A 22,519-nucleotide genomic window follows, 5' to 3' on the forward strand; every position below is an offset into this window, starting at 1 on the left:
TCTTTGTATATTGTAAACTTTATTAATCTGTACATGTGCACATTGCACTTTTATGGTCTGTTGACTGAAATAAAGTAATTGATTAACTGATCTCATAGATCTTCTACATCCAATGCCTTGAAGGTGTTCCACTAACTTCCTTTGAAGCAGAGGATCATTATATTATTAAAGCCATGTGCGTTGTGTTTAAGGCACTACAGGGCAAAAGCTCTGTGGCTTTACAACGCAGACTGAAAGGATATACTCCTGGGAGATATTTTCGTTCTAGCTCTGCACATTTTGTTTGGATAAACACATTTTGGAAGTCAAGTCAAGGTGGTTGAGCCTTTACAGTTAAAATCAGCCCAGCAGTGTAATGAGTTACCAACCTTATTTAGGTCTTCAACGGAACTGTTGCAATTTAGGGACGCTCTTAAGACCTAGGTTTTCCCAAAGTAACCAGATCCTGCTCATGTGCAGTTTTCCTGTTCAGCAGTACAGTACCCAAATATAAGCTCAGCGTCAGGATACCAGTTCGATGACAGTTGCGCTCTACAAATGCTTAAAAAAAAAAGTCAACTAATTGCAATGTGATATTGGCTAAATACAGAGTAGCTCTTCTGTGGCATCACACATCCAATCCCATGGTAAAATGATGGTTTACAAATCTATCCCCACGTTATTCACATGTGGAAAACCATGCCTCCTTGCAACCTGAAGTGGCTAGACCACGTGATATTTGGGGTTTGCTCAGGGACTATCCCAACAAAAGATAAAAATGCAGGATAGGTGGCCTTTATTAGGTATGAATATACACCAAGATGCAAGAGACAGGGTTTAAACATATGTGGTAAATGGCGGCGCCAACGAGTATGCATAGAGTGTAACTTCAATTCACGTGGGACGGTGCCACAGGTGGGGGTTGACCCTGAACACCCTAAATGATTGACCTAGGGTCATGCAAAATAACAACGAGCCTGTGCACACGTGGACAGTATCTACAGCTCAATTCCCTGTATACAATCTAGTTGCAAACATGGATACAGAGTATAACATGTGTGCAGCGCAATAAAGATGACTAGTCATGAGGAGTATTTTCTCTTCTTTTTAATCCAGAACAGTAGCCCAGCCAACACATGTTTCGTCTGGGGAAGTACACAGGCTCGTTGTGAATATACACCAAATGTAATGTAACTAGTTTGAGAGGAAATGGGGATAAAGTAAGAAAATTATAAACCCTTATCTGGAGAAATTGTAAATTGAACAGATGCTTGAAATTATTGTTGCTTTGTGCACTGTTGTAAACAAATATGGTACCGCCGCTATAAGTAAGATAAGATGCACTATGCATACTCACCTAGAGAACTCATTTGTTACTGCAGAAGTTGAAGGGCATGCCAATGATATTGATTAATTGAATATGTATATAACAAATAATAATAAAAAACACTTTCAATATATGAAAGTATATATATATATACTTTTAATATGCTTCAAGTTTTCTGTATCTAAAAATCTTTCTAAAATGTTTAATAAGTGATAAAACATGACGATTAAAGAATCCTGGGTTTGACAGTGTTATAGCATCTCCATAAAATAAGTTGTTAATTTCCAATTCGCCTATTATCTCCCTTTAACCTGATTACGTCATCTGATTATTATCGCCCAAGGGCTCTATAGCAAGGTCACACAACAATGGTGATAATGGACACCGTTGTGCTGTGGTATTTCAGACAAAGGTAGAATGACTGAAGTTTGGACTTCATGTAGAATATATACTTGCTGATGTTTCTATACACACAGTTAGCTATCTACCTTTGTGACTAGTAATATGTAATCACGTAAGAGATATTGTTGTTTTACTGGATTTACCTCAGTTGAAAGAGGTAAACAATCTCTCAAACGGAACATACTTTGTAATTCTGCACTATGCTGAATTTCTAAAAATGCTTTAACAGTGTGTTAGAAACTCCCATTAACAGAGTTTATGCTTTCACAAACACCTACGTTTAGTCTTTCACATCTTGACGAATCTTTTTTTGTCTTTACTGTCAATGGTTTCAAATGTGGTACTCAGTTATGTGGTAGATAAACAAGAAAATTACTCCCCAAATATTTATAATTACATACAAAGTTATATTGATCAAAATGGCTTCTGAATGTATGTCTGGTTAAAGGTGAGATACTTCATTGCTACAAGTTCTCTGTGGGATTTGTGTTTCTGACCGAGCCACGCCACTCACCACGGACCTCCTCTGAGTCAGCCTGCTGAACCGCTGAACCGCTGCTGCTCGCCGGACCCGCTGCGCGGGTCCCGCTTCGCGGTGTCAGCGGCTGTTTGTACTTTTGCAAGGGCTTCCAGCTGGTGACCGGCAGGGCTGCGAGGAAACTGCGGGTGGACTCCACGGACCAGGAGTCCCCGCGCGCCCGTTTCCAGCTGGGCTCCTCTCCCTGCCGGCCCCGCCCCCATCTACTGCAACTATTTAGTGGCTCTCTGCCCTTCCCTCGGCGGATTTGTGTTTCTGACCGAGCCACGCCACTCACCACGGACCTCCTCTGAGTCAGCCTGCTGAACCGCTGCTGCTCGCCGGACCCGCTGCGCGGGTCCCGCTTCGCGGTGTCAGCGGCTGTTTGTACTTTTGCAAGGGCTTCCAGCTGGTGACCGGCAGGGCTGCGAGGAAACTGCGGGTGGACTCCACGGACCAGGAGTCCCCGCGCGCCCGTTTCCAGCTGGGCTCCTCTCCCTGCCGGCCCCGCCCCCATCTACTGCAACTATTTAGTGGCTCTCTGCCCTTCCCTCGGCGGATTTGTGTTTCTGACCGAGCCACGCCACTCACCACGGACCTCCTCTGAGTCAGCCTGCTGAACCGCTGCTGCTCGCCGGACCCGCTGCGCGGGTCCCGCTTCGCGGTGTCAGCGGCTGTTTGTACTTTTGCAAGGGCTTCCAGCTGGTGACCGGCAGGGCTGCGAGGAAACTGCGGGTGGACTCCACGGACCAGGAGTCCCCGCGCGCCCGTTTCCAGCTGGGCTCCTCTCCCTGCCGGCCCCGCCCCCATCTACTGCAACTATTTAGTGGCTCTCTGCCCTTCCCTCGGCGGATTTGTGTTTCTGACCGAGCCACGCCACTCACCACGGACCTCCTCTGAGTCAGCCTGCTGAACCGCTGCTGCTCGCCGGACCCGCTGCGCGGGTCCCGCTTCGCGGTGTCAGCGGCTGTTTGTACTTTTGCAAGGGCTTCCAGCTGGTGACCGGCAGGGCTGCGAGGAAACTGCGGGTGGACTCCACGGACCAGGAGTCCCCGCGCGCCCGTTTCCAGCTGGGCTCCTCTCCCTGCCGGCCCCGCCCCCATCTACTGCAACTATTTAGTGGCTCTCTGCCCTTCCCTCGGCGGATTTGTGTTTCTGACCGAGCCACGCCACTCACCACGGACCTCCTCTGAGTCAGCCTGCTGAACCGCTGCTGCTCGCCGGACCCGCTGCGCGGGTCCCGCTTCGCGGTGTCAGCGGCTGTTTGTACTTTTGCAAGGGCTTCCAGCTGGTGACCGGCAGGGCTGCGAGGAAACTGCGGGTGGACTCCACGGACCAGGAGTCCCCGCGCGCCCGTTTCCAGCTGGGCTCCTCTCCCTGCCGGCCCCGCCCCCATCTACTGCAACTATTTAGTGGCTCTCTGCCCTTCCCTCGGCGGATTTGTGTTTCTGACCGAGCCACGCCACTCACCACGGACCTCCGCTGAGTCAGCCTGCTGAACCGCTGCTGCTCGCCGGACCCGCTGCGCGGGTCCCGCTTCGCGGTGTCAGCGGCTGTTTGTACTTTTGCAAGGGCTTCCAGCTGGTGACCGGCAGGGCTGCGAGGAAACTGCGGGTGGACTCCACGGACCAGGAGTCCCCGCGCGCCCGTTTCCAGCTGGGCTCCTCTCCCTGCCGGCCCCGCCCCCATCTACTGCAACTATTTAGTGGCTCTCTGCCCTTCCCTCGGCGGATTTGTGTTTCTGACCGAGCCACGCCACTCACCACGGACCTCCTCTGAGTCAGCCTGCTGAACCGCTGCTGCTCGCCGGACCCGCTGCGCGGGTCCCGCTTCGCGGTGTCAGCGGCTGTTTGTACTTTTGCAAGGGCTTCCAGCTGGTGACCGGCAGGGCTGCGAGGAAACTGCGGGTGGACTCCACGGACCAGGAGTCCCCGCGCGCCCGTTTCCAGCTGGGCTCCTCTCCCTGCCGGCCCCGCCCCCATCTACTGCAACTATTTAGTGGCTCTCTGCCCTTCCCTCGGCGGATTTGTGTTTCTGACCGAGCCACGCCACTCACCACGGACCTCCTCTGAGTCAGCCTGCTGAACCGCTGCTGCTCGCCGGACCCGCTGCGCGGGTCCCGCTTCGCGGTGTCAGCGGCTGTTTGTACTTTTGCAAGGGCTTCCAGCTGGTGACCGGCAGGGCTGCGAGGAAACTGCGGGTGGACTCCACGGACCAGGAGTCCCCGCGCGCCCGTTTCCAGCTGGGCTCCTCTCCCTGCCGGCCCCGCCCCCATCTACTGCAACTATTTAGTGGCTCTCTGCCCTTCCCTCGGCGGATTTGTGTTTCTGACCGAGCCACGCCACTCACCACGGACCTCCGCTGAGTCAGCCTGCTGAACCGCTGCTGCTCGCCGGACCCGCTGCGCGGGTCCCGCTTCGCGGTGTCAGCGGCTGTTTGTACTTTTGCAAGGGCTTCCAGCTGGTGACCGGCAGGGCTGCGAGGAAACTGCGGGTGGACTCCACGGACCAGGAGTCCCCGCGCGCCCGTTTCCAGCTGGGCTCCTCTCCCTGCCGGCACCGCCCCCTTTGTAACCCGTGGACATTATTAAGAGGTGTGGTCATACCCGCGGCGCGGGAGCGCGCGGGAGCGCCGGGAGAAGCCCGGGACAAGGGCGGGACCGTCTGTGGCCGTCCGGGGCCGTAGGAGGCCGGGCTGGGCCAGGTTATTGACACTTTGTACTGTATTTATTGTCAGCCTATCGTATTGTGTTTTTAAATAACTGTTGAAGGGTTCTGTTATGAGTCAGTCTGCCCCCCCTGGTGTAGGGAAATCGGTTCTCGGTCCACTTGATAAATTTTTTAAAAAATCTACAAAGGAACTTGATATGGACTTACTCCTAGCCGAACGAAGAGCCGAGCGTCGTCGCTCAATTGAGCATTTGAAGAGAAATTCAATGCAGTCTTTAACTGTCTCGAATTTCACCCATGATATGGTTGGGGATGGGCAGAGTTTAATTGATGCTGATGTCACTGACATCAATCAAAGCCCGAGTATATTTAGATTTCCAACTATCTCTCCGCTCTGTGTTAATGCAACTAGTGGCGACCGGCTAGGTTGCCCGCCGGTCGACCACTCTAGCTTTGTTGAGTCTAACATCCCCTCTACCAATCTTATTGACTTGGATTTATGCTCCACGCTGCCCTCCCCTCCACAGTTTGGTTTGGCACCAGGAGATGGTATATCCCCCAAGAGTGGATGTAACAGCAGAGCCAAACCTGTTGTGGCCAAAAGGGCTGCGCAATCACCACCTAGAAAAAGAAGGAGGAAGGGGGGAGTAAAAAGAAAAGGATATAGTGGTCGACCTCCCACACCAGCACCACTATCACCACAACGGGCAGTAGAATTGGCCCCTCCATCTATCATAGAGCCTAAGGCTTTAGATACACAGGGATTGGAGTCCATTGAAATATGTAGTGAAGGGGTTCAGGAGGTGTCTCTTGCCAACCTAGAGAAGCTTATTAAATCGTATATGCTTCCTGTGCTGGAGCGTGTTAGGATACTGGGGGACAAACTGGATCGTTTGCTGGAGACAGTAGAACCCACCCACGCTCCTAGCGGAGACAAGGTAAAGGGACCCTCCAAGTTAACTCAGGGTATACCGCATGTTGTTGCTAACGTGATTACCTCTTCCAATAGAGCTAATAAACATGCCTCTACTAATGAGAAGGCTTCTGCAAATAACAAAGCATTGGTTTCAGCAGATAAACAACCCCCTGTGGCTAGTATTGCTATAACACACACTAGGGTGGGTGTAAATAACAAACCCCCTGAGAAGGTGGGTGTATCTCAGCAAAGGACTGGGGCGATTAAATCCGCCATTCCCACTAGCAAAACTAGTAGACCCCTCCCACATAAGAAAAATGTTGATCTGCCCCCGGACTCTACGAATTATGTTATCGTTTTGACGGGTGTGCCTCCACTTGCGGAAGGGGACAGGGAAAACTATGCTAGTTTAAAAAATAAAGTCATCTTCTGGCTGAAAACTAATAGGCCCCTTCCTTCACATCTAAATGGGGACATTGTTACAGTCAGAAGATGCCGGTGGGTAGGGGTACGCCCCAAGGACATAGAGGGGGATATAGTTATTATTAACTTTAGGGACCACAAAGTCGTATCCCATCTCTCAGACTGGTATGTAGGTAATAATGAGGGTGGGATCTCAACTAGGAACCTCACCTATTTCTACCCTGAGACTTTGCTTAAACCTCCAGATCATCCACCAGTTATTAATAGCAATAATACCAATAACCTCCTTAAATGGACCAATTTCACCCCTAATTTCCATGGTTTTCAGTTTAATCCGGAGGTGCAGTATCGATCTTATATTCAATCAAATTACAATTGCCCTGACCAGACGCCGGGTTGGGCTAAGATCAATACCCAGTTTAAGGGCCCTCCAGTGCTACCTCCAGTCTTACACGACTCTTTATTCCCCAATAGGCCTCAGTATCCACCTGTTTCCAGAGCATTTGATCCTATTCAGACTCATCAGTACCCAAGTTTTTTCCCAACACATTCCTCTTCAAATATGTCTACTCAGCCTAAGGAGTCTTGGAAGATCCCTCTGAGAAACCTTTATGATCCATTATCCTGGCTGGCGACCAATGACTGACCAGCACCCCCACCTGGGGGTGTTGTCTCCAACTCAGAGTGTGGGGGGGGGGTAGAAGCTCTGGGTACTCCACCCTATGCTGTTGAGAAAGGGGTGTTCAATGAGGTCTCTTCATTGGTTGAATTTTCCCTGCAACCCTATGAACAACTCCCCAAGGATACAACAGTCCAGTGTGCTCAAGCTTGTGTTAAGGGTACTACTTTGGGATGTTGGAATGTGGCGGGTATAGAATCCTGTTTATGTATACCTGACTGGGCTGACTTCATCAGCAATGGTGATATTTGGTCTTTTCAGGAGACATGGTCAATCCATCCAGTTTATTTTCAAGGATTTTTGTGCTTTAACAAACCCGCAGTTAGAGGCCAAAGAGGTAGAGCAATGGGGGGCCTCACCGTTTGGGTTCGCCAAGCTGCAGGGGTTTCTGTGAAGGAAATTTATATTGACTGTCCTGATATCCTTATAGTTAATTTGAAATTTAATAGTGGGTTGGACGTCTTGCTGTTTAATGTTTATGCCAGAGGAACTGCTGGTGGTCGTGTATCTTCCACCCTAACACGTTTAGATGAATTCCTTGGCTCTACAAATTCAGTGGGTCAGGTGGTTGTAATGGGTGATTTTAATATTTGCTTTGAACCTTTAAGTGGAGAGGACGGGATGTTAACTGAGGACGAAGATTTGATGTGGGGTATTCCCCAACTTGAGCTTCCTCCTATTGCTAAGTGGTCCCAATGTGCTACCTTTGTCAAAGGTTTATGTCTGAATTGGGGGTTGCGTGCTCTAAACGGCCGCACCAGATCGGACAGATTGGGCAGCCCAACATTTTTCAACGGCAGGCATAGTAGTCGAATTGATTATATCTTAGTTGATATGTCCCTGTGGCCCCTGGTGACGGACATGGCAATTAGACCACGTCCTGAAAGTGATCACGAACCACTCATCGCTGAACTGAAGGACTTTAGTTTTGCTGGGCCTATTGTGCGACACTCTAATCCCGTCCAAGGGGCCGTTGCATTAACTAATGATATGAGGAGGGTTCGTTGGCCAAGGGTTGCCGTTGATGGGAGTGCACGTAGTAAAATAAGAACACTGGTTTCAAGTTCGCTAAGGGAACTAGAGATGTGTGTTGATTCGAATCAGACATATCCTAATATTTTAGACGTCCATGCAAGCCTGTTTGCATCCCTAAAGAAACTATTCGTTAAAATTGTAGTTAAAAAGGGCTTAGGTAAGACGAGGAAGCCTGTGAACTGGTTTAATGAAAATTGTGCCAATTCCCACTCAACTCTGTTTAGGGCATTAAAATCTAGGAATCAAGCCCTTATTAAATCCAGCAGGAAGGCTTATAACCAAGCTAAACGGAGGGCTAAAGCCGCATGGGATGATGAGCGCTGGGCTCTCCTTGTTGATGCCTGCGGCTCTAGGAACCTCACTCAATTTTGGCACCTCCTCAAGTGGGGACAGTGCCAGGACGATCGTCCTAGTCCTGCTTCTGTTGACCCTTGTGCTTGGGTGTCTTATTTTGAGGAACAGTTTAGGTGTGTTAGGGTGGGGGTTGCTCCCATTGGTTGGCCACTGACTAGTGACATCCTTGTGTTTTCTGCTAAAGAGGTTGAAAACGTTTTGAATGCCATCCCTAGGGGCAAAGCGCCCGGCCCGGACTGCATCCCAGCAGATATTTTCCAAGAGGACCGGGACCTATGGGTTCCTTATCTTCTGTATTTGGCAAACTCTTTGGCTAGGGGTGCAAAGGTTCCTGATTCATGGGCTGGTGCTGAGATCCTGCCCATCTTCAAGAAGGGTGATCGGTCGGTTCCTTCCAACTACCGGCCGATCAGCCTTATTGATGCGGTACAGAAGATAGTTTCTCGCCTTGTCTTATCTAGGGTCCAGGCATGGATTGAGGAATTTAATGTACTCACTCCTCTCCAAGCAGGGTTTAGACCTCACGTAAGCACCCTGGACCAGGCTTTTCGCTTCATGCTTTTACACTGGAAGACGGTCACCCTGGGCAAAGGAAACTTATTTGCGGCATTCGTAGACCTTCGGTCTGCGTTTGACCTTGTCCCGAGGGCTGGGCTCTGGAATAGCCTTCTAGAAATGGGTATGCCTCCCTCTTTGGTCCGCATTATAGTTAATCTCCACACAGAGACCTATGCCGTTGTAAGATGGGGCAAACCTGGTGAGGTGACTAAGAAATTCCCTGTGTCGAAAGGTGTCAGACAGGGATGCGTTTTGGCACCAACCTTGTTTTCTCTATACATTAATAGAGTTACCAAGTACTTCGACGGATTTCCCACTGATGCTCCGAGTTTGGCTGGCATGAAAATCCCCCTGCTCATGTTCGCTGACGACACTCTCCTGATTTCACGAACCCGACAGGGCCTCCAGCATGCACTGTCGAGGTTTGAGAGTTTCTGCAGCGAACATGAGCTCGAGGTGAACGTAGCCAAAACCAAATTTATGGTGATGAGGGGGCACAAGCAGGTCAACGCTAGGGTTGTTATGGGGGACACCCCCCTGGAGCAGACCAAGTACTTCACCTATTTGGGTGTTACTTTCAGTGACACCCTTAGTTGGACACATCAGATTGAGCTCATGACCCTGAAACATCAGCAGCTGGGCGGAGCCTTGATTAAGGAACACAAGGGGTCATTCACGAAGCCCATGTCACCGCTGATGAAGATCTATGGAGGGAAGGTACAGTCAGCGGTGTTATATGGAGCAGAGCTCTGGGGTGGAAGTAATCTGGATTCCCTGAAACATGCCCAAAATAGGTTTATAAGGATGGCAACAGGTCTGCCCCAGTCAACTCCCTTACTCCCTTTATTATTTGATTTGGGCTGCCACTCGGTGGTTGACTATGCCAAATATCGGCCCTTATCATTTTGGCGACGCCTGTGGACGACGCCTGATTTACACCACTACGCGGAAGCATGCCTGGAGGTAAAAAATAGTCTTGGAGCCACCAAAATTGGTTGGTTTAAAGATCTTAGGGCCACCTTATTATCTTTGGGCCTTAACGAGTTGTGGTTTTCGCCCGAGACAGCTAAATTCCCATCAAAAAATGAGCTAAAAAAATGCTATTGGGAATGGGTGACGCACAACATTTTCTTAAATACGAGTACGAGCAGTCTTTCTGGCCAATTTATGGTTCATAAAGATTCTCCTAGGTTAGAAAGGTATTGGGAAATCATCAGCAAACCACTGGACCGCAAACTTTTTTTTCAATTTAGATGTGGTACTCTCCCTCTGGGGGATTTCACTAAAAAGTGGGGAACGGGCAGTTTGGGGCACTGTGCTAACTGTCAGGGCACAGGGGAAAGTCTCTCTCACCTTTTGTATGTATGCCCCCTATACACAGCACCTAGAACTAAGTGGCTCATACCAATATGTAGACTGCTAGGTACCAGATCAGCTGCTGAAGCCTTGAGACTGTTAAAAACTAATCTGGATCCATTTATTGTTGTGGGGGTTGCTAAGTTTCTTGGGTGGGCATGGGTGATTAGATGTAGGTTTATTAAACACAATACAGTTGAGACTGCTTAAACCTTTTATATGTATTGTGATAACATGGTATACATGACAATATTTTAAATTTTTGTATAGTTCTGTATGAAGTCAACTCGATGCTGATAATTTAATACTGGTTTTATATGTTTTTGTGTAATTGTATTTATGTCTTTTATGATGAATCAATCGAATAAAGACTTCTTGAACTCTAACTCACTAAAGTCATAGTACTCCACTAGCATTCTCAATTGTTGTTGACATACGTTTTTTTGCTGGCAGTATCAATAAGAAATTCCACGAGTCAATAGCCAATTACATCTTATCTCTGTCTCATCTGTGGTCGTGCTGCAGTTCCAGTAAAACACTGAGAGTGCAATCCCTAATGTAGGCCTTTATTCTTGCTCCAAGTCATTTGTTAGTTCTACAAGTTCAGGAATATAGTGAGAAATCGTTTTTTGACAAAAGTACACTTACCTCTGCTGAGTAACACCGCACCGGTATTCCAAAAGCTCGTGCCAGGCCAAAATCTGCCAGTTTCAACTCTCCGTTCTGAAAAGAGAGGTACAGATTATGACTTGGTGTAGCACTAACACTATCCTATCCTGAAACTGTGTGATATTAACAAAGGGCTACCTCCAAACCACTTCTTTGGTACATTGAGAAAAGCAGGAAACAGAGAGACCAGAGAGGGGAGGACAAGCGATTGAGACACACACAGCTCTTAGAGGCATTAGCCAGGACCCCATCGTCCCCCTGAGAATTAAACATGTATTGCTTACATCCCAGTGGCTGAACGGTGGAGATCCATAGACAGAGGTGAGGAGGATAGACACATGGCTACCTTTCACGAAGTCCTTGTTAGTAAGGGGCTGCGGAGTAGTTCTTTCTGACCAATGCCATTTGGTAGATGGTACGATGAATTCTGACAGCTAGCCACTCAGAGGTGAGGTGACATCACCTGAAGTCAAGACTTTCTGCTGGAGGAGCTGAGTGTCTGCCTAGAGAGTCTAGAAGCCTGGCTGCTGAGAGGGGAAACGAATCTCCTTGGCCCTGCCGAAGAGACTGTCCAGGAGGAGAGATCAAGTAGGCACCCTCCGCTGGGAGGTCCTGGAGGAAGCTAGTGACGCCAACTGAGCGATTTAGGAGGGGGTCCCACCAGAATCAGCGAGTGTACTGCCTTATTGGAAAATCGCAATTTAGGAATACCATTTTATGACCTAGCCATTGGATTGTGTAGTATTTAGCTCTGCTGTGAGATTAAAGTATTTTCTTTTTCCATAAAATGTAAGCACTGGAAAGGACATTATATTACTATCTCTACTGCTTGGCTGTTAAGATCTGAGCTCTTAACTCCCTGACAAGCCTGGGATTGCTCACCCTCGATGCCCTAGGAGACAAGTACAAAAAGAGTTTTACTTGGCCCAGTTTGCAAAGCTGCACTAGGAAGGACACAAGGAGTTGCAATGTGGACATTGAAAATCCAAAATCCACTGCAATTTAATAAATAGCAACTTTGGGTTTCCACTTGCAATTCTACACCACAGCTTTGCACATACAGTTTTAAATTGTGAAACCTTGTTAAAAGACGGTTCTGTCGCCGATATTGCCTTACCAATCCCTCAAGACTTCTCTATCAAGCACTTCGACAGAGATAATAAAAATGGGCGTAGGGTGGCAATTATATAGCGCTCTGTTTTCTAGTGCACTGTCTCTAAGCTTACTAATATTAATAATATTGAGGGCATGTGCTTCACTATTATTCTAGCCCACACTTTTGCAGTATCAGGTGCGCTATTTATCATCCCGCAGATGCCACAGCTACATCTTTACAATCCCAGACTGACACTTTGGGGGAACTATATCCGCAGCATGCTAATGTTGTGGTAAAAGGAGATTTTAACCTTCATGTGGACGACAATCAATCAATCAATCAGAGTACTTGTAGAGCGCGCTACTTACCAGTCAAAGTCTCAAGGCGCTGGAGGAGGGGGTGCTGCTACTGCTCGAAGAGCCAGGTCTTGAGGAGTCTTCTGAAGGCGAGTAGGTCTTGGGTCTGCCGTATGTGGGTAGGGAGGGTGTTCCAGGTCTTGGCGGCGAGGTAGGAGAAGGATCTTCCACCGGAGGTCGTTCGTTGGATGCGGGGGACAGCGGCGAGGGCAAGGCTGGTGGAGCAGAGCTGGCGCGTGGTGATGTAGAAGCTGAGTCTGCTGTTAAGGTAGGCTGGTCCGGCGTTGTGGAGTGCTTTGTGTGCATGGGTGAGGAGCTTGAAGGTGATCCTCTTGTCGACGGGGAGCCAGAGTAGGTCTCTCGGGTGACTGGAATCCCTGCAGAGAGTGCGTTGCCGTAGTCCAGTCTGCTGCTGACGAGGGCCTGTGTCACCGTTCTTCTTGTTTCGGTCGTGATCCACTTGCAGATCCTGCGGAGCATGCAGAGGGTGTTGTAGCAGGAGGAGGAGACGGCGTTGACCTGCTTAGCCATGGAGAGGGGGACTGGAGGATGAATCCTAGGTTGCGTGCATGGTCGGTGGGTGTTGGTGATGTTCCCAGTGTGGTCGGCCACCAGGAGTCGTCCCAGGCTGAGGGGGTGGGTCCAAGGATGAGTACCTCCGTCTTGTCCGAGTTCAGCTTCAGACGGTTGCTCCTCATCCAGTCGGCGACGGCCTTCATTCCCTCGTGGAGGTTGGTTTTGGCGGTGTGTGGGTCCTTGGTGAGGGAGAGGATGAGCTGGGTGTCGTCGGCATAGGATATGATGTTGAGGTCGTGCTGGCGGGCCACTTGTACGAGGGGGGCCATGTAGATGTTGAACAGCGTCGGGCTGAGGGATGAGCCCTGGGGGACGCCGCTGATGATGTCGGTGGCTTCGGATCGGAAGGGTGGGAGGCGGACGCTCTGGGTTCTGCTGGAGAGGAAGGACGTGGTCCAGTCAAGTGCATTCTCTTGGATTCCGGCTTCTAGGAGGCATGTCTTTAGAGTACGATGGCAGACCGTGTCGAAAGCGTCCGACAGGTCCAGGAGGATGAGGGCTGATGTTTCGCTGTTGTCTAGTTGGCGCCTGATGTCGTCTGTGGCGGCGATGAGGGCTGACTCGGTGCTGTGGTTTCGTCTGAATCCGGACTGGGACGGGTCAAAGATGCTGTTGTCTTCCAGGTGGCGGGCCAATTGCCTGGTGACGATTTTCTCGATTACCTTTGCTGGGAACAGGAACAGGGAGATGGGCCGGAAGTTCGTGAGGTCTTTGGGGTCCGTCTTGGGCTTCTTGAGGAGGGGGTTGATTTCGGCGTGCTTCCAGCTTTCCGGGAATGTCGCTGTTCCGAAGGAGATGTTGATGACCTTCCGTAGTTGGGGTGCGATGGCTGCATCTGCTTTGTTGAATACGTGGTGTGGGCACGGGTCTGACGGAGATCCTGAATGGATGGAGTTCATGACCTTGCGGGTCTCGTCGTCATTGACGTTGGACCAGGAGGTCAGGCGGATGGCGCTGGTGGTGTTCGCAGGGGAGGTCGAGTCTGGCGTAGTCGGGTGGTTGTGGTGTTGAAGCTGTCGTGGATGTCAGCGATCTTGCGGTGGAAGAAGATGGATAGTGAGTCGCACAGTTCTTGTGAGGGCGGGTTGGCGCTGGGGTTGGAGAGTTCTTTTACGATGCTGAAGAGCTCTTTGCTGTCGTGTGCGTTGTTGTCCAAGCCGTCTTTGAAGGAGGATCTCTTGGCTAATGTGATGAGGTGGTGATGTCTGCGGGTGGCGTCCTTGTGGGCTGCGTGGTTGTCCGGTGTGCGTTCGTGGAGCCATATTTTCTCCAGTTTCCGGCATGCGCGTTTGGAGGTCTGGAGCTCATCGGTGAACCAGGTGGCTCTCTTGCTGGCGTGGCTGTTGGAGGGTTTCTTGAGCGGGGCGAGGGTGTTGGCGCAGTCATCGATCCACTGTCTGAGGTTGCGGGCTGCGGCGTCTGGTTTGGTGGGGTCGGTGGGGGGGTTCTGGTCGAGGGTGGTGATCTGCCGGTCTTCGGTGACTTTGCTCCAGCAGCGGCGAGGCAGCTGTTGGGTGCGGTGGTGCGTGGTTGGTTTCTTGAAGGTGAAATTAATGCAGCGGTGGTCGGTCCAGTGGAGTTCGGTGGTGTGGTCGAAGGCGACGTGGGTGCCTATGGAGAAGACAGGGTCCAGCGTGTGGCCGGCGGCGTGGGTGGGTGCGGTGACGAGTTGTTTGAGGCTGAGGTTGGCGAGCTTGTCGATCAGGGTGGCGGAGTTGGCGTCGTTGTTGTTCTCGACCTCAGCAATGAATCTGCACAGCAATTTGTGAGTTTCTCGGAGGGTTTTAACCTTGAGCAACTCATTAAGATTGCTACTCACAGAGCTGGTCACACACTCTATCTTATCCTGGCTAGCCCTTTGCTGGTCAAGTTAAAACCAGTTTTGAAACTTGTCCAGTCTAACCACATTTTAATTTGTTTTAAAGTTGTAACTCAGACTCCCCGTGACTGCCATGTCTGACAAAGAAATCTAGACCCTGGAATAAAGTCAATGGATGCACTCCAGACCGCCACCTGTGATCAGCCTGGAGAGAACAAGACACTGTGCTTTTTAACGACTGGGTCGAGAAGGCCATCCACATCGTAGCGCGTTTGAAATCCCACTTATTTAAGAGTCTTAAGCCTTCCATACCTTGGTTGTCTTATGCACTCAAATCAGAAAAATCACGTTGCAAAAAGTTAGAAAGGCAATGGAGGATTAAATATGATAAAGGTGAAAAATGTATTTATAAGCCCACTCTTAAGAAGTATAATGGGCCACTTCAGATGCCTAAAAAAGCATTTATTGCTGCATCCATTTCTGAAGATAACTCACCTCGTGAGTTGTTTAAGGTGGTTAGTGATTTCCTCTCACCTAGGGCTACCAAAAATACTCTCACTTCGGTGATGGAGCTTTGCGCAGGCCTCTCAGACTCTTTTCATAGCAAACTTCAAGTGATCTATCATCAATTTCAAATCTATCATCAATTCCTGACGCAGATTTCCACTTTTCAAAGTGTTTCACCCTCTACCTCTCCTTGTCCCCTACTGTTTGTTTGGAACTCGTTAAATGCAAGCTGCGTTCTCTGCTTAACGCTCGACACCCCCACAGCCATCCTCATTATGGCTGCCCCAGTGGTGAATCCCTCTCTGAACGGATTGCACAATGACTCTCATGACCTTGCGTTTGCTCTCTCATTTTGGAAACCGATTCTTTTACTCCCCTCCACAAGAAGCTAAGATCCTAAGATTCTTAATAATGTTACGTCCATTTCACTTCCTCCCACGGTTGCAAAACCATTGGAGAAAAATGTGAATAGGCAGAGCACACACTTTCTGGAGTCTAACCATCTGGTCCATGACTCACAATCAGGATTTCGCTCTGGTTATATTACTAAGACCGTCGTACTCGAGGTCTCTGACTATATCAAAGTAAACCTAGATTTAAACACCTCAGTCATGGTAATGCTCTTGGATCTTTCCTAGGCATTTGATAGGGTCTCTCACGCTATTCTGCTTGAGAGGCTGGAAATGATCGGTATCAGAGGCCAAACCCTGCTATGGCTTAAATCTTTCATTTCTAAAGGAACAAAGGTCCCTTACGTGCAAAATAACAAAAAGCATTGATACATAGAGATGCAATGAAGTCTATGTTCGGTATCCAAAATGGAAAATCACATGCATTTATTAAATTAAAGTAAAAACTATTGACGTGGGAGGACACACAAGAGAGAAGTCATGAAAACTTCTAAGCTCAGGCATTTTCTATGCCTGAGCGACTAAAAAGAGAACACAAGGGTCACGTCACAAGTAACAAGAACCTATGCTCACATGTGCGGATAGACACTTTACAACAAATTGAGTCAGGGTTCTGTGGTCGATGACATGCCAGATGTATACCATCTTCCAGAGTTTTATGGCTAGCACCAATAGTCTGGGGATGCTAGAAAAATGATTACATTATTAATTTCGGCCTAGTCCACATTCATTTCTGTAACTGCCAATTGTACCTGGGCAAAATTGCACTCCATTATGGGCTAGCCAGCACTTTGGAAAACTGTCATGACTAAAGATATTTTATATGAACCTGCTAATAGCAGTCATAGAAATGTCTCTCACACAAGACCTCAGTCCACCTAGAGTACAAATTCATAAGACCAACAAATACAGAGCAATGTGTTGTCCACGAATTGGACGTAATAGATCCATTGCTACTTCCTCCTATGCATGTGAAGGTAACACTTGACACATCTGATGTACATGTTTCACCTTGAGACCTTTATCACTCATAGCATATTTTGCACAGTCTTTCACAATGTGCTCAACATCTTTATCAATTGCAGGCCACCAAATGTTACTGCACAATCTTTCTTTAATGTTGATGCTACCCATGTAGCCCTCAGAAGCAAGGTTTAACAATTTCACATGTACACTCTCAGGAGACAATAGTCTAGTAACTCTAAGCAAACATACCCTGTCAACAATGAATCCATTTCTAAGTAACCACCATGAATTCTCTAGCTCAGTGGCTCTTTACCGTTTGACTTCTGCTGCCCCCCACTGATTGATTACTGGAATCAAGGCATCCCCACTGAATCATTATTGGAAGCCCAGGATCCCAAGCCTAAGCAATTTCTATGATTCAAAACGTAATATAGAAAAACAAGTGTATGACCCAACAAATGCTCAAATATTGAAATATTTTGTTTAATTCACAATCAAACATAGAAAAGGTTTTCAATTTTGCTTATTTGCTTATAAGTAGTTTATTAATTTAAATACTATTTAATGTTGTCTCCCCAGACCACAGGTTATGAATCACAGCCCAAAGCTTATGCAGGGCAACTTTATCAGTCGTTCCTTTCACTGCTATTTTATAGTCAGAATTTCCATTCATCCTCCAAAATTGCATCCTGTTTGCCCCGCAAAACATAGCAAAATTTGAGGGGCTTGAACTGCATGTTTCATGACTGGAATATAGCGTGTACTTTTGGTATACAGAGCCGCATGCCTTGAGTGGACGGCTCAAGGAGATTGATGTGAAATACATTGCTCTGTACATTGTATAGTGTGATCAGTTAAGCACTCATGTTAAAGCAATAAAAAAGTATGTAAAAAAAATGTTGCACTCTCTGCAATCTCCCATACATTTATTTACTCTTCTTCTCAATCACAGTCCCTACTCACAGTATAGCTAGGATCACTTTTCTCATCTTTCACTAATCTTGAGAGGCAATCAGCAGAACAGTAGCTTGCACCAGGTATATACTTCACTTTGAAATAGAATTCTTGTAGTCCTATAACTTATCTACGTATTCGGGAAGAAATACAAGTTAAATCTTTGTGAAACGTCCACTAAAGATTTATGATCGATATAAACTTGGAATCTGGTTCACCTCATTCAGAATGTCTAAACCTGTCAAGCGTCCAAAAAAACAGCCAACCATTCACATTCAATTATGGAGTAGTTATACTCAGGACCTCCAAGAGTTCTTGATACACACGCTATGAGCTGTTCTTTTCCATGTCGATGCTGAAGCACAACAGCTCCCAGACCTCTTGCACTAGAATCACGAACTATGAAGGTGTCCTCAGCAGGAACAAAAGCTTGTAGACATCATAATTTGTTCAATTCTTCTTTGATGGAACAAAATTCACTGTGACCGACTTGATCACACTTGAATTATACTTTTTTACCCACTAGCAACCTTCTAATTTTAAATATTTTCCTGGCATAATGGTTTATGAATTTCCCATAAGTCTCAGTCGTGTCAAGAAAAAAAAGCGATTCCTCCTTGTTCACTGGATGATTCAAAGAATTAATTGAGTCTATCAACTCCCTCATAGGGTGTATAACCACACTTGTGATCTTATACCTCAGGTAATATACCTTCCTAGCACCAAATACAATTCTACTTAGCATTTAGTGCAACAATCTATTCGACACCAAAAGTACTCAATTGTGATGTTCATTCAACGTGGCCACATAACCGAGAATATCATTCTGATAGCATTCCACTCCTTCCCCCTCTCCCATGTCCGTTAAAATCAATGTCATCGTCCTATGAAAACCAACAGCCACTGATATTACACCAAAATGCATTTGTTTGAACATATAAACTCCCATTGGAGTCATGAATACCATCAACTACAGCGAACCTGCATCTAGGTATACCCGATGGTAAGCTGATACCAGATCTAAAGTGGCGAAATATTCAACTTCAGTTAAGGTGGTAATCATATCTTCCAAGTTTAGCAACAGAAACTCGATCATATCTTTCCTATTGAGTGCACGAAGATCAATGGAAAGTATTTCCCCATTACCGATGTATGCCACTACAGTAGGCGACATCACCACTCAGTAGCCTGTACTGGTTCCATGACCCCCTGGGCACACAACCTTTCCAACTCTTGACTAACAGCATCCTGTATGCTCAAAAGTAACCACCTTCCGTTCACTACAACAGGAGCTGCTCCATTCACCTTTGTACTGAATCTCTGCTTGAGGATTTCTACTAGGATTCAAATTAGGCTGGTTGTACCATCCTATTAAGTTGCCATCCACACAAGATATGTAATTTTCCCCACTAGTAAATCTCTCTCTCATTTCCATGCATGCGTCAAAATAAAGTAGCATGTTTAAAGGAACCCCACCATAACCATGTGGTTTGATATTCATTTTGTTCAGCTTTTTTACACGTGCAGAGTTTTCCTCATGCGTGGCCTTTGATAATATCATTAGGTGTGAACAGGAATCAAATTACATACGAATTTTAAGCCCATCAAATGACCAGATGTCAGTGTATGATCTTTGGTCTCATTTTTGAAACGTAACACTACGTCATCAAACATTTCAGAGACTGGCTACTTGGTGCTTTTCTGTTTCCTGCTCTTACAGCACATACTAAAGTGTCCTTTTCAGCCACAACTATTACACACAATATTTAGAGATGGATACATCCTGTCATTTGCTTCATATCCCATGCTCCCACATCGAAAACAGGAGTTTTGTGTTGCTATGTTGTTTATAATGTGGATTGGATTCCTGTGACATAAGGGAATTCTATTTCAGTCAGTTGCAAGAAGAACACCCATGTAAAAGGAGTGGCATCATTGCGCTCCTCAGGTTAAACAAATACTTATTCCATTTTACTCTGTGTACAAGTAATTCATGCACAACAATGTTGCAACGAGGATACCAGAGGAGCAGGAACTCTTGTGTGATACCGTTTGGGTAAAATCTGAATCTGAATGCATGTAATTCCGGTGTGACCATTTTACTACTGTGAAATTCTTTCATGAAGCGTGGCTTACTTGGGAGACTAACTTTGCTCTGGGTGCTCAGACCCTGGGATGTGAGCGTACTTCAGAGTTTTATGTTCGGTGAGTTTCCTCAACCGCTACCACTTACCTTCGGCATGTGCTGTTGCCTTTTGAAAAGTGCAAGTTCACTTCACGGAATACAGATGTGCAGCACATTAATGCTGCAGGTCATGTGATTCTTCTCTTTGGCACTGCAAATTTTGCACATCGCTGACGTCATCGCGTGGGGTCAAGCAACGTGACCTTGCATGTTTGCCATCTTTATTTTGATTTTTTTTCTTGTTCAAGCGTTTTGGATGTGGCATTGTAGAAACGTCACTACAGTTACATCAGAAGGGTGATTTGTCAACGACTGCAGCAGAACAGTGAATTTTCATTTATGATGCAGTTGGATTTAGCAGACTTTGGGTGCCATGATTAAGGTGATATTTTTCCATTGACTTACGGCAACTGAGGAGTTGTGGAGGATACCTTGTGCTTTACTTTTATGGTAAAGGGTGGACACTGGACAAATCCATTAATTTCCAACATGAGCACGCAAAGTTGTAGCCCCCGTCGTCCGCAGGTTTTTTAGCCATCAAGTTCGGAGCCTACCTTAAGGTGGATAGAATGGAAAGTTTTTTTCATGAACTATATTGCAGCATTTCTTTCGAGAAATTAATGAAGGGTTTGTTTGGTGAGATAGTAGGTTTCAGAGTTAAAAAAAAACAAATTGACATTGGATTGCAAGTTTGAAAATGTTCATGATTTGATCAGGTGGTCAAACATACTTGCACTCCTGCAATTTAGGAGTGGCTTTGAGTCAATGGAGACGCTGCCTTAGAAGATGTTCTTGCCATTGTATGCAGAGTGAAAATTTCGGTTAGATATGCGGTGGGTCTTAAGCAGGATACAGAAGACAATGATGTGGTAGGAAAAGTAAATGTTAGTGTGGATAAAATGTGTTCCCCTAAATTCAGCAAAAAATATTAAACAATTAAAACTGAAGGAACAGGCTGGGTGTTACTGTTGTAACAGCAAGATCATTTGGCATGCAACAAAGGTTCTCCCACATGGTGGCAAAATGTAACCGTATTATTAAGGGAACTATTCAGTTAGCCTTAAGGAATAGGAGGATTGGATCACTTAGATTGGGAAAACCGCACCGGTCTAGCTCCCTTTGTGATCATGAGAGGAAGAAAGCCAAGATCAAAGTATAGTCATGGTTGGGCATTTCATATTGGTGTGGAGCACTGGTCTGTGGGAGAGGTTCAGGAAAGTATGGTAAATATGTGTGACAATAGTAAATGCTACTATGATGCCAAGCATAGGATGAAGACCAAAAGGACTGAGGTTTGTGACTGGGTTTGTCTTAAGAAACCAGGCCTGGTTTGCAAGGGGGAGAGTCAGATCTATGACCCACAAGAGGTTGTGGAAATTTACAAAATGCAGTCAAGCGTGAAATCTCAACAGGATTGCTGTGGGTCCAATGAATGTGTGTAAGAAACATGGTGAGATGCGTGTGGAAGAGGATTTTTGGCTGGCTCCAGGATAAAAAGAAAGTAGATGCTCCAGGTAAACTGGTGTGTGAACATGACTGGGCCATACCGCTTGGGGTTGTGCCTGGTAGTGTGATGCAAGACGATTATGATGATACACCTGTTGCCTCAGATGATGTTTCCGTTCCAATTTGAGATATGTCAACTAATCAGGTAAATGATGATGGTTATGATTCTGACTCTAATCACAGTTCAAAGAGGAGCAGGAAAGCACCAGGTTGGTTAAAGGCTTATATCCTTCATATTAAATAGGTGCAGGAAACCACCTAGGTGGTCAAACAATCATAATGCTCATAATAAACTGATATCTTTAAGAATTCAATGTATAATATTGTTACTAAAATGGTTAAGGTAGTTTGCTATATTCCATCTTAGTAGTTCTAGTTTATTTGAGACCTATTATATTCTTGTCAATGTATAATTTTGTTGTGTTGCTTTGTTTTGTAGCTTATTTCTTTCTTCTAATACTATATGTTGTTCTTATCTGTGGGAAAAGGGAGAGATGTGTTGTGTTGCTATGTTGTTTGGAATGTGGAATAGATTTCTGTGACAAAGGAATCCCATTCCAGGCAGTTGGATAGAGGACACCATGGCAAAAGAGTGGCAGCATTGCGCTTGTCAGGTTAAATACATTCTTATTCTATTTTACTCCATAAACGAGTAATTCATGTACAACATGGAGCCTCAAACTCCTGACTTATTTTTTTTAATCCACATTGTTCTTCACACACACCGCTTTTACTTGTAGTGAGAGGTTTCAGTGCCCTTTCTACATTTAACTTCCCTACACACTTTAATGAACAAGTTACTTACCTTCGGTAACGATATATCTGTAAGAAACAGTAGTGAGTATTAGATTCCTTACCTTAGAATATCCCCAGGCGTCAGACTGGATCCGGAAACATTTGCGTAGCAGTTCCCTTGCACGTCGGTAGGTGTCATCTGCGGCTCCGCATCCGTCGTCGGCGCCGGGATGACGTCGCCGGAGTACTTAGACGCCGCCCTCGCGCGCTGACGTCAGTTCTTATACACAGCTTTTCCGCGCCAGAAACGCAGAGCCATGTTAAAAACCAACACTGGTGCCATTGAAACTAGGGCCCTGAAAGGGGATGACCTTAACCCTAGATATCGGTTCGCAGAATGGGGAGGATGTGTTGGGCGGTAAGGAATCTAATACTAACTACTGTTTCTTACAGATATATCGTTACAGAAGGTAAATAACTTGTTCATTTGAAAGAAACAGGTTAGTATTAGATTCCTTACCTTAG

General features: G+C 46.7%; 1 protein-coding gene across 1 annotated transcript in view; it reads right to left on the reverse strand.

Moving 5' to 3' along the window:
- Positions 1–22,519, reverse strand: part of CDK5 (cyclin dependent kinase 5) — a 428,946-nt gene that overhangs the window by 165,059 nt on the left and 241,368 nt on the right. The window contains exon 7 of the mRNA XM_078662795.1: positions 10,864–10,938. Within this exon, the coding sequence (XP_078518921.1) occupies positions 10,864–10,938 (75 nt within the window). The remainder of the gene's footprint in view (positions 1–10,863; positions 10,939–22,519) is intronic.

The sequence above is a fragment of the Lissotriton helveticus genome, chromosome 10, assembly GCF_964261635.1.
Source record: "Lissotriton helveticus chromosome 10, aLisHel1.1, whole genome shotgun sequence".
Lineage (NCBI taxonomy): Eukaryota > Metazoa > Chordata > Amphibia > Caudata > Salamandridae > Lissotriton > Lissotriton helveticus.